The 12111-nt window shown below is 46.5% G+C and overlaps 1 protein-coding gene across 3 annotated transcripts in view; it reads right to left on the bottom strand.

Moving 5' to 3' along the window:
* Window positions 1–43: 43 nt before the first annotated feature.
* The window catches only part of PHAF1 (phagosome assembly factor 1), a 28827-nt gene continuing 16759 nt past the window's right edge, over window positions 44–12111 (bottom strand). For all 3 annotated transcript variants that reach the window (XM_055553050.1, XM_055553051.1, XM_055553052.1), the window contains exons 6-17: window positions 11158–11237; window positions 10769–10863; window positions 9887–9984; window positions 9683–9795; window positions 4320–4453; window positions 3846–3929; window positions 3219–3301; window positions 2795–2838; window positions 2374–2417; window positions 2165–2223; window positions 1518–1590; window positions 44–899 (exon numbers count right to left, since the gene is read on the bottom strand). In XM_055553050.1, the coding sequence (XP_055409025.1) occupies window positions 813–899; window positions 1518–1590; window positions 2165–2223; window positions 2374–2417; window positions 2795–2838; window positions 3219–3301; window positions 3846–3929; window positions 4320–4453; window positions 9683–9795; window positions 9887–9984; window positions 10769–10863; window positions 11158–11237 (994 nt within the window). In that variant the 3' untranslated portion in view covers window positions 44–812. The remainder of the gene's footprint in view (window positions 900–1517; window positions 1591–2164; window positions 2224–2373; window positions 2418–2794; window positions 2839–3218; window positions 3302–3845; window positions 3930–4319; window positions 4454–9682; window positions 9796–9886; window positions 9985–10768; window positions 10864–11157; window positions 11238–12111) is intronic.

Below are 12111 nucleotides of genomic sequence, written 5' to 3'. Positions count from 1 at the left end.
CAGAGTCAGGGCAGGAGAGCCAAGCCCACAGTGCAGAACAGAATACTGAAACACACAAAAAAGGAGCAAGATGTCTTTGGCTAAAACTTTGGCATTAAATAAAACAGGCAAACAGAATGGAAACATGCAGCCCCACCAGCAACGTTGGGGCAAAGCAGGGGAACAGGTGACCTTGAAGGCTTGCTCCAAGACGGGTACAGCCAGGCCTGGGCACATACCTTGATGGTAGAAAGTTGTGTTTCAACCACTTGGGTGTGCCTACTGGGCTTGGCAGGGAGCGCGTGCAAGAAAGAAACAGGGAAGGGCAGGTGGGCCACCTTGGCCACAGCCAGCTCATCAAGTAACTAAAGTGGATGTAGTGCAAAAGTCGCAACCAAGTACTATGGACAGGCTACCTGCTTGCCTTAAAGGTCATGTGGCAATGTTGGGCCAAAGGCAGGACCGTGTCCTTGTCTGGGTGCCTGTGTTCTCAGCCATAGAAAAGTCCCAAGTTTTCCCAATGTGTGTGGGACAGGGAGACAGAACCCTGTCTCCTTACATGTTAGTTGAGAGCTCCTGGCTCCAGGTATCAAGGCTCAGAGTTTGTGCTTCTCTTTGCAGTCTGTGTCCCCTGTTGGCACCAGCAGGCTGAGAACCGACTGAGGAATATCTGGGCCTCTCACCCCATGGCAGAGTGCCCAGCCTGAGCCCCACCTCAAAACACAACAGCCCTTCCACACTGGCAAGATGTCCAAGAAAACCCACGGGGTGGCCCACTGAACAGGATGCAATGCACAGTTCCACGGGGCAGAGGGGCAAGGGTCATGACGTTCCTAGGGGAGCTCCGTGGTTCTCAGGTGGGCACCAGGTCTGGGGGGGCCATAAAGGGTCACCGAGGCAATGTGGTTGTTCTGCATGACCTGGCGTAAGAAGAGGACAGTGAGTCGAGGGGGAGGAGTCGAAGGGATGTAAGCACAGCAAAACTCCCACAAAACCCCCAGTGGGATCAGTCCTGGGCTGTGATGGAAGAGAAGGCACTTGAGGCAGCACCTATGTGTGCAACACACTTGCACATGGGGCTGGACTGACCCCTCCACACCCCCCAGGCTTATGCTAAGGGTCATCTCTGCCCTTGTGTCTACCTGTTCCTCCGGGACACATAAACCTCACCATACCCATCTGTCCAGCCCTTCTGGAACTGCTAGGGGTCTGCTGAAGGTATGGCAACCAGATGGGAAAGCAGGGGCACCCCATTCTTCTCCCAGCCAGTGGGGCCTCAAGAGCCACTCGCCCCACCACACATTCATTCATATGGCATTTAAAGAACCCCCCCAATGCCCCCGGACAGAGCCCCACTTGCCCTGCGGTTCCCTTTGCTATTGTACTCATGTTTTCAAATATAAATGTGGGCTCCCCATTTCCCCTCATCTTGTTGGATGAGCCTGCCCAGCAGGCCCTTCAGGCCCTTCCCAATCTCTCTCCCCCATCACCTGCCTGTCCTTGACATGATCACCAGCCACTCAACCCCCAGGGCTTACCTCAAAGATCATCCGCTGAAGACCAAAGCAGAATGTGGAGCCAAAAGGGTTGGTGTTGTTTGGGGATGAGGACCTGAGGCCGGGGAAGCCAGAATTAGAGGGGCAGACAGAGACCTAGGCCAGCTGGGGCATCCAGTTCCCTTTGGGGTAGGGGCTGTTAGCCAGTGGTCCCTCAGGACTCTGAGTGTGTTTCCCACACGGGCTCTTGAGGTCCGAGGCACAGTGATTGGATCTCCCTCAAGCACCAAATCCTATGCAGTCCAGCTGGCACAGAAGGGTATTATGCAATTGGACTGGAGTGTACAAAGTCAGGAGAGAGAGGGCACCTCAGACAGCAGGGCAACCAGTTACTGGGCTGTGAACTAAAGCAGGTAGCAGGTGTGATGGGGACAGCTAGTCAAACTGCCTCCTTCTCTGAGTAACTGGAGGTAGGAGGGAGAGGGGCAGCTATCCCAGGGGCAGCCCCTCTGGTTGCAAGTAAATGTGCAGAACTGTTGGCTGAGTTCTAACTCACAGGGCTGGGGCAGGAAGCATGTGGCAAAATCAGAAATTCCTGCCAGTTTTAAGCCATGCCCACTGCTAGGGTTCCCGGTCATTCTGGGCGGGGAGGAGGTGGGTGGGGGGATCAGAAAGTAACCCCCACTCACCTGTGCAGGACCACAGGCTTCTCCACAGGGTGTCCCAGGAGCTCCTGGATGTTGTCCCACTACAAGAGGGATGAGGGTGACAGGGGATTAGTAGGGACTCGACCCGACTATGACCAATGGCTGGCCCAAAGGACACAGGCACCCAGACGATTGGCAGGCTCATGCCCTCCTCATTTTCAGACTGTCAGGTGGGAAAAATAGCAGCTCACCTTGCTGTAGGTTGTGCATGTTTCTGTCTGACCCTCTGTGTTCTCTGAAAAGAGAACACAGCATGGTTGGTAGCTGGCCTGGCCTGGATTCAATTCCACATCTGCTCAGATAGATGGCTCAGCCCACCTGCGACCCCAGCCCTCGCCGCACTATGCACTGGGATTGAAGTTTGGAAACCAACAATCCCACAGGCACAGGATAAGACCTTAAGGGTTTCCAGGAGACTACAGACCAAGAACCACGTGGCCCCCAGAACCAAGAGCCCAACCCAGAGGAGCTGAGGCTCTGAGGAGAAGCAGGTGGGCAAAGAGTCCTCACATCCAACCACTGCCATCCTCTCTGCTTGGATCATCATCTCTTCGAAGCATGAGAGACTGACTCTAAAACCCTTTCCTTACCCTGAGGACACTGACTACTCACCTCTCTTTACGGTTAGGGGGATCTTGAACTCACAGCGGTGATAACTAGAGAGAGAAAAGGGAGACGGGTAAAGGTGGGACCCCTTGGGAGACCTGACCACCCCCACATCTCAACTCTGCATCCCAGGAAGAACAGGATCGAGCACACCTGCTCAAAGCCCTGGAGAGGCCAGATTTGGGCCCTAGAGTCAAACCAGAAAGGGCACAGCCGGGGGGCTCTGAAGACCCTATCACCTCAGATAAGAGGCCAAGCTTTCTGAATCCATTTCTCTATTTGTAAAATGGGTATAAATGGAGAGATATAAGGTAATGGACACTGTACCAGGAACAGAAAACACTCACGAAATGGTTTACTTTTCATGAATTAGCAAACATCCAAGGCCACAAGCTCTCTTTCTTGGAGGGGCAGGTGCAGGAATACTCACATATTAAAATTATAATGTCCAGGGTAATTGGTATGTAGGACAAACTTCTTCACTTTGTGTGTATTCGCATCAAAGAGAATGTCCTGGGACAGAAAACAAGGATGCTCAAGTGGGTAAAGTTACTGAGGCGGGCAGGGGGCTTTCGAGGGCATGTCCTACTCGAAGACACCCACTCCACAATGGTGATGCCCTTGGGGAACAGCTCTGACCCAAACAACAACCAAGGGGACAGCTGAGGCCTACCACAATGGGACGGCGACACACACCCAACCATCTCCAGGCCTCCTCGTTCCAAACCTTGTACCAGTAGGCCCCACAGGCAGAGGGCTACAGCTCCCACTGCTTGGGAACTCAAACATGGTCAGGGAGATCTTCCCTGACAAAAAGCACCAGATTAAAAATGTAACTGAGCACAGATTTTGCCTTAAAAGCTAATGAGAAGATTCATGGCCCCCCTGACTGTCAAGGGGCTCAGGGAAGCTGGTTGTTCTGAAAGCCAGGACCTGCCAGATCCTTCTGGCTCCCACAGGCCAGCACAGTTAAAGCTCCAAGTGTACACACAGGCCTGCCCAGCACACTGCACACCCCTAGGGAAATGGAACAGTTCTCTAAGGAATCACAGCTTACCACTCCGAGAGTGAAGTAGTTAAAAAAGTAGTCATTGCACTTGGATGGAACTTGCTTATGAGGAGAAGGAGAATGAATCTTCATCTGTTGGGGAAAAAATAATAATGAATTAAAATCCAATCCATTAATACAGTTCTCGGATGAAATGAGTCTACAAGTTGTGTTTCTTGTATGACAGTCATCTGTTGGGTAAGCAAGAGCGTGAGAGTCCCTGATGCTGGTGCTGAACAACCCAGACAGCTTCGGTTGACTATAGACTGGGCCCTGGTCTCCAAGGAAAGGGAGGACAATCTGACCAACAGGGGTCAGAAGACAGCTTTCAATTTACTTCTCCATCAGTTTTTTACTTTTTTTCCATTAGCTTTAATAGAACAGGTTCTATGGGAAAACAGCAGTTTATTCACTATTAAGTTCAAGTTGATTAAATAAAAAGAGCGAGATCACCTATTCACTTTATAAACACACTTCCCCTACCTTATCTTCTGACTTGTAGAAGACCTTGTGTGGAGAGCCAAGCATGCTAAGAACATCTTGACAGGAATCACCAAAATACACTGAGCGTTCAAATACCCGCATCTTGGCATCTGCTAGCAGGCCAGGTCCACAACCTGCAGAGAACAAGTAGAGGTGGTCAGGTTCCCAGTCAGGGCATGGAACCCTGCAGCCCAGGGTCCAGAGCCCCAGAGAGGCCAGTGGCTGCATGCTGCATTACCAGGTTTGGCTGAGGGGCAAGACCGCATGTAAGTAGAAATACCAGGTCACCAGGACTTGAGATGCTACAGGAGATCACTCTCTACTCAAAATAATGCCAGAGACTCACTCAATCCCACAGAAGTAACATGGAGCTCTGGAAATGTCACTCACTGACTCACCTAATATTTAGTCATTGACACCCTGGGCTAGGACAGACACTCTGCTAGATGCTTAGGGAACAACGGTGAGAAAAACAGGTGCAATCTCTGCCCACGTTGGAGCTCATGGTGTAAAGATTCACCATCACACAACTGTGGTACAACAAAGAGCAGCACAGGTGCTATGGAAATATACAAATGGGCGCCATTATCTCCTGCCACTTTCCGGTTCCCAACAAGATAGAGGATTTATGATAACAAGTACTTCTCAGTGGTAACCCCCAACCTGAGACTGGACTGGAAGATCACTCTATAACAGAGCCAAGAGCTAAGCACCCATTAACTTACTCCCTAACTCTACAAACACTAACACTCAAAAAGAGACAAACCAGGAAAGTGGGTGAAAATGGAAAACCTGACTTGCCAAAGGTTTCTTCTTTGGGAACAATCTTTAAACTCTGACTTTGTCTAATACATTTAAAAAATGATTCTAGTTAAATACACACACACACACACACACACACACACACACACGTGGTTGTGGAATAGCAACGAACATACCAACAGTAAAATTTTCCTTATTCTGCGGATGGGAAGACAGAGTGTTTTGCCCAAAATTATAAAAGGAAGCTAAGAATCCGAGGAGGAATAATTTCTGGTACCACGATAATCACCACTATCACCTTACTCTGCATAGGGCTTTATAGCTGACAAAGCTCTTTCTTGTACAATAAAAGCTGTTTCAAATCCCACTCCTCACACACACAGACAAAGCTGTGTGTAAATCAGGGGAAAAAAGCATAGTTCACATTAACTTCTGTGTATAAATTCTGCAAACAGGAGATGGCAAGAGTTAACATCAACATTCTAGGAATCAGTGAACTAAGATGGACTGGAATGGGTGAATTTAATTCAGATGACCATTATATATACTACTGTGGGCAGGAATCCCTTAGAAGAAATGGAGTAGCTATCATGGTCAACAAAAGAGTCTGAAATGCAGTACTTGGATGCAATCTCCAAAATGACAGAATGATCTCTGTTCGTTTCCAAGGCAAACCATTCAATATCACAGTAATCCAAGTCTATGCCCCGACCAGTAATGCCGAAGACGCTGAAGTTGAACAGTTCAATGAAGACCTACAAGACCTTCTAGAACTAACACCCAAAAAAGATGTCCTTTTCATTATAGGGGACTGGAATGCAAAAGTAGGAAGTCAAGAAACACCTGGAGTAACAGGCAAATTTGGCCTTGCAATACGGAATGAAGCAGGGCAAAGGCTAATAGAGTTCGCCAAGAGAATGCACTGGTCATAGCAAACACCCTCTTCCAACAACACAAGAGAAGACTCTACACATGGACATCACCAGATGGTCAACATTGAAATCAGATTGATTATATTCTTTGCAGCCAAAGATGGAGAAGCTCTATACAGTCAGCAAAAACAAGACTGGGAGCTGACTGTGGCTCAGATCAGAACTCCTTATTGCCAAATTCAGACTGAAATTGAAGAAAGTGGAGAAAACCACTACACCATTCAGGTATGACCTAAATCAAATCCCTTATGATTATACAGTGAAAGTGAGAAATAGATTTAAGGGACTAGATCTGACAGACAGAGTGCCTGATGAACTATGGATGGAGGTTTGTGACATTGTACAGGAAACAGGAATCAAGATCATCCCCAAGAAAAAGAAATGCAAAAAAGCAAAATGGCTGTCTGGGGAGGCCTTACAAATAGCTGTGAAAAGAAGGGAAGCAAAAAGCAAAGGAGAAAAGGAAAGATATAAGCATCTGAATGCAGAGTTCCAAAGAATAGCAAGGAGAGATAAGAAAGCCTTCCTTAGTGATCAATGCAAAGAAATAGAGGGAAACAACAGAATGGGAAAGACTAGAGATCTCTTCAAGATAATTAGAGATACCAAGGGAACATTTCATGCAAAGATGGGCTCGATAAAGGACAGAAATGGTAGGGACCTAACAGAAGCAGAAGATATTAAGAAGAGGTGGCAAGAATACACAGAACAACTGTACAAAATAGAGCTTCATGACCCATATAATCACGATGGTGTGATCACTCACCAAGAGCCAGACATCCTGGAATGTGAAGTCAAGTGGGCCTTAGGAAGCATCACTACGAACAAAGCTAGGGGAGGTGATGGAATTCCAGTTGAGTTATTTCAAATCCTGGAAGATGATGCTGTGAAAGTGCTGCACTCAGTATGCCAGCAAATTTGGAAAACTCAGCAGTGGCCACAGGACTGGAAAAGGTCAGTCTTCATTCCCATCCCAAAGAAAGGCAATGCCAAAGAATGCTCAAACTACCGCACAGTTGCACTCATCTCACACGCTAGTAAAGTAATGCTCAAAATTCTCCAAGCCAGGCTTCAGCAATACGTGAACCGTGAACTTCCAGATGTTCAAGCTGGATTTAGAAAAGGCAGAGGAACCAGAGATCAAATTGCCAACATCCGCTGGATCATCTAAAAAGCAAGAGAGTTCCAGAAAAACATCTATTTCTGCTTTATTGACTATGCCAAGGCCTTTGACTGTGTGGATCACAATCAACTGTGGAAAATTCTGAAAGCAATGGGAATACCAGACCACCTGCCCTGCCTCTTAAGAAACCTGTATGCAGGTCGGGAAGCAACAGTTAGAACTGGACATGGAACAACAGACTGGTTCCAAATAGGAAAAGGAGTACGTCAAGGCTGTATATTGTCACCCTGCTTATTTAACTTATATGCAGGGTACATCATGAGAAACACTGGGCTGGAGGAAGCACAAGCTGGAATCAAGACTGCCGGGAGAAATGTCAATAACCTCAGATATGCAGATGACCCCACACTTATGGCAGAAAGTGAAGAGGAACTCAAAAGCCTCTTGATGAAAGTGAAAGAAGAGAGTGAAAAGGTTGACTTTAAGCTCAACATTCAGAAAACGAAGATCATGGCATCTGGTCCCATCACTTCATGGGAAGTAGATGGGGAAACAGTGGAAACAGTGTCAGACTTTATTTTTCTGGGCTCCAAAATCACTACAGATGGTGACTGCAGCCATGAAATTAAAAGACGCTTAATCCTTGGAAGGAAAGTTATGACCAACCCAGACAGCATATTGAAAAGCAGTAACATTACTTTGTCAACGAAGGTCCGTCTAGTCAAGGCTATGGTTTTTCCAGTGGTCATGTATGGATGTGAGAGTTGGACTGTGAAGAAAGCTGAGCACTGAAGAATTGATGCTTTTGAGCTGTGGTGTTGGAGAAGACTCTTGAGAGTCCCTTGGACTGCAAGGAGATCCAACCAGTCCATCCTAAAGGAGATCAGTCCTGAATATTCCTTGGAAGGACTGATGCTGAAGCTGAAACTCCAATACTTTGGCCACCTGATGTGAAGAACTGACTCATTTGAAAAGACCCTGATGCTGGGAAAGATTGAGGGCAGGAGGTGAAGGGGACGACAGAGGATGAGATGGCTGGATGGCATCACTGACTCAATGGACATGGGTTTGGGTGAACTCCAGGAGTTGGTGATGGACAGGGAGGCCTGGCATGCTGCGGTTCATGGGGTCGCAAAGAGTTGGACATGACTGAGGGACTGAACTGAACTGAACTGATAAATCCTGCACTTAGGTAAGCATGGGTGACCTATGGAAACCACTGAAAGTCCTGTCAAGCTAGACTGGGTGCCCAAAGTCTTCAAGTACCAGATCCTTGTGAATGTCCACACAGGGCAGTACGGGAGGCACCCTTCTTGTCTCACTCTATCTGAAGTCTCCTCAAGTAAAGGTACCCTTAGTTTCTCAGGGAGACTATTTTAGTTTCTGATTCCTTTGAGTGAGGGAATCATTACTGTGGGGATCAAGACAGTTGAATGGCATCACTGTAGTCACTCTCCACAGGAACTCTTAGTGAGTACTGGGTGGGATAATAACTTAGTGAGGTCTTGACTTAAGGTGTTTCCCCCACTGACCTTGTAGGCAGTGTGATGCGACTGCTGGGACTGTCCTGTCAGGGTGGTGGTCAGAACTGGCTGGGACCCCCTACTCTCAACAGGCTCCTCTTGCTGTCACCTGGTATACTTACACCACCCTTGATTACCCCACTGCTTCAAGCAGCAATCCTCCTGAGATGACCTCAACTTCTTTTTTGAGATGCCACATCTCAATTCTTTAAAAAACTACAGCATAAGCACAATGCTCCTTTAAGTAGCTGGTGTTCTGCCATGGCTAGAAAATCACATTTTAAGAAATTTCTAACCTGGAGTCTTTGAACTGTCTAATTGTTCAGGGGAGTGAGTTTACAATTTACTTGCCAGATTCTTAGCAGTTGAGAACTGATGCCCCAGACACTGAGGGAAGACCCCAGCTTATAAACAAAGGCTGGCTAGACTATGAGCTCCATGAAGGCATAGGCTCCTTTATGGAGCTCACAGTCCCCAGGTCATCTTTACAGAGGCAAACTCCACACTGGATGATCTTTGTACCCCTAAGCATAATCCAAAGTTCGAAGGAGCTGAGACTGTCCACACAAGAAAATCACAGGATGAGGTGTGGATCCTAAAGAGACTGGCTACTGAAGGCAGAAATTCTTTTTGTTTGCAATCAGCAAAACTGAGCAGAGTATGGCCAAATCACAATTGAACAAGTTCCTCTTGCCAGTCTACTCTGCTAAATGAGCACAAACGGTGGAAAATGAGAGAACACGCAACACTGAGCCTGTAAGATACACCTCTAGGACCCGGGCACCACTGCAAAACTAAGTACACAGAGACTGATGTACATGTCAAGGGAAGCAGCTTTACTGTCATTTATAAGAGCTGCTCAAAATAAAACTATGTCTTATTCCTTCACAAACAAATTAAAACTTCTAACCATAAACGTAAGCACCATTTGTCTTCTACCAACTATCCTTAAGGACGTGGGATTTTAGACCATCTCGACAAGGCTATAATGGAGAACCCACCACCCCAAAGCCAGGAACTGACCTGCGGCAAGGAGGCGGAGTCGTAAACCTGAGGGTCCAGTTCCATCCCGGAGAACATCCACACTCTCAGCATACACGTTGCCCAGGAAACAGCTCAGGGGCATCACGGGCGCCCTGGGGGCAGGCACAGAGTGAGCAGAGACTTTGTCCTCCCTCCCAGGGAGCCCATGGCCTTAGCATGAAGCCTGTGCTCCCCAACACATACTTGGTATCCTGTAGGCTGTTCCCACTGTAGATATACATTCGTTTCACAGTTGCTCCGTGGGGTATCTGAAGAGAAGCCAGACCATGCGCAAAATTGGGCTGCAAACACAGGATAAATGTTTTACTAAAAGCACACTGCAGGCCCTGGCATTTTCCCAATACTCGTGGTCTTCGAGAACTGGCCAGGTCACCAAAGTAGGGAATTTAGAAGAGGAATATCTCAGTTTCAGACACAACTCTACTACTGGTACTTTCTTATTTGGTACGCATTTTCTGTATCCATTTTCTCACTGGGTATTGTTATCTGCAGTGTGGAATGGTTTCTGAGAAACTTTGAAATTTGCTCATTTTATTTATCAAGGTATTAAAAAAAAAAGAACTGGCCAGGTCAAAGCACAGTCTGATCTGCCTCCAGGTCAATAAATTCACTAAACCATGCAAGTTCACCTTTAATTTTACTTAGTTTTCCTTTCCTTCATCAGGGAGAAAATGTAGAAATGCCTTCTTTAATAAAATGTAAAACTTACAAAAAACGATCATTTCATAACACTAAGGATACCCTTGTCGAAGGATGAATTCTCTCAAATTCTAGGCCATTGAGAAAAACTGTGGTGATTTGGAGTTTTAAAGCACACGACATAGATTTCCCTCTGAAGAGCTAGCTCGACCTCACTTCAGTTGGAAGCGCCCTCCTCCTGGGAACGCCAGCCTGGGCTTTGTTCTGTCAACTTCACCCACTGTACCCCCAAGGGGCCTCTGAAGACCTCAGAGATTAAGGGAATCAAAGGAAGGGTACCTATCCATCCTCCTCCAATGGTACTGTCTTCTGCCCTCTATCACCGGGGCACTGGGCAATAAAGATAAAGGAAAGAAAAAGGCTAACCTCATACTTGGGAGCCTCGGTCCAGGAATCTAGCTGAAAAGAGAAAGACAATCCTCTGAAGTTGAGGTGGAAGAGCTGCTCAGCAGAGTTGTACACTGTGGAAGTGGGGAGAAGAAAATGACAAGGTTGAATGGCATCCGAAGCTGTGAACACAAACCAGCCTGACAGGGAGTAATGACTGGTGGTGACTGGCAAAACTTTCATTGTGTCTCATTTCTGAACTGACTTACTAGGCTGAAAACCATGGGAGAGAGCTTTCCTTCACACCCAAGTACCGGCCCCCAAATCTGATAGGAGCTTTGAGGTTGGGGCTGGCATGGCACCACTTGCCAGATTTATTACTATTGGCTGCTACAGATGACCAGAGGAATCAGATGGACTGGGCTTACCTCCAGGATGGGTTGCACCAAAAGACTGGTCAATCTGCTCAATGGTGGGAGCTATGGCTTGAGAATTGAAATGCACGCCACTGAAAAACAAAGATGCTTTTTAATACCAGGCTTGTAGGATGCACTCACAGGTCATTAGAGACGGTGGCTGGAAGAGTTACTCTTAAAATACATGGGGGTTGAGTCTGTAATTATATAAAAATAAAGGTTTAACTATAGAACTTTTAAATAAGAGACAATTAATGAGGTCAGAAATAGTCAATTCTCCTGAGGCTGATACAGAGGATTAGCCCTCTGGGACCTCCCAAGACATCTATGATGAAAAGGCCCAGTTCAGAAGGAAGTAAATCCAGCCTCAGCCCCATGGCATTTGGACTTGGATAAGGAATAGTCATAGAAATAGACATTGTTAATGTGTTTTCTCAGAATGCCTATGAGTAGTTTGTCTTGAAAAGGAACTTTCTTAAAAGGGGGATGAACATTTTAAATGTAGAATACAGCCAAGCAAGGCAGCTTGTTTTCTTAAGAAGCAGAAGAACCAGCACTCATCAGCTGGGTGAATGGGTAAGTGGATGGGGAGGAATGATCCCAAGTAAAGGAAAAATACCTGGGAGGGGGTGGGCTTGGGAGCAAAGAGGAGCGTGTGATTTCAGATGATGCGCACGAAGATAAGTCATTTCTAACTTTAAGGAGAATGCTTAAAGGTTAAGAATATTTTTTTAAAAAATGAGTATCACTTATGGAACACCTCTTCATTTTAAAAATGTTATTAAGTATAGTTAATTTACAATACTGTGTTAATTTCTGCAATACAGCAAAGTGATTCAATTTTTTATATATATATTCTTTTTCACATTCTTTCCATTATGGTTTATTACAGGATATTGAAAATAGTTTCCCATGCTACACAGTAGGACCATGCTGTTTATCTAGTCTGTATATAACAGTTAGCAT

This window comes from Bubalus kerabau, chromosome 17, assembly GCF_029407905.1.
Source record: "Bubalus kerabau isolate K-KA32 ecotype Philippines breed swamp buffalo chromosome 17, PCC_UOA_SB_1v2, whole genome shotgun sequence".
In the NCBI taxonomy this organism is placed as follows: domain Eukaryota; kingdom Metazoa; phylum Chordata; class Mammalia; order Artiodactyla; family Bovidae; genus Bubalus; species Bubalus kerabau.
The sequence above is the reverse complement of the archived record's forward strand: the minus strand, read 5'-3'. Positions and strand labels throughout refer to the sequence as shown.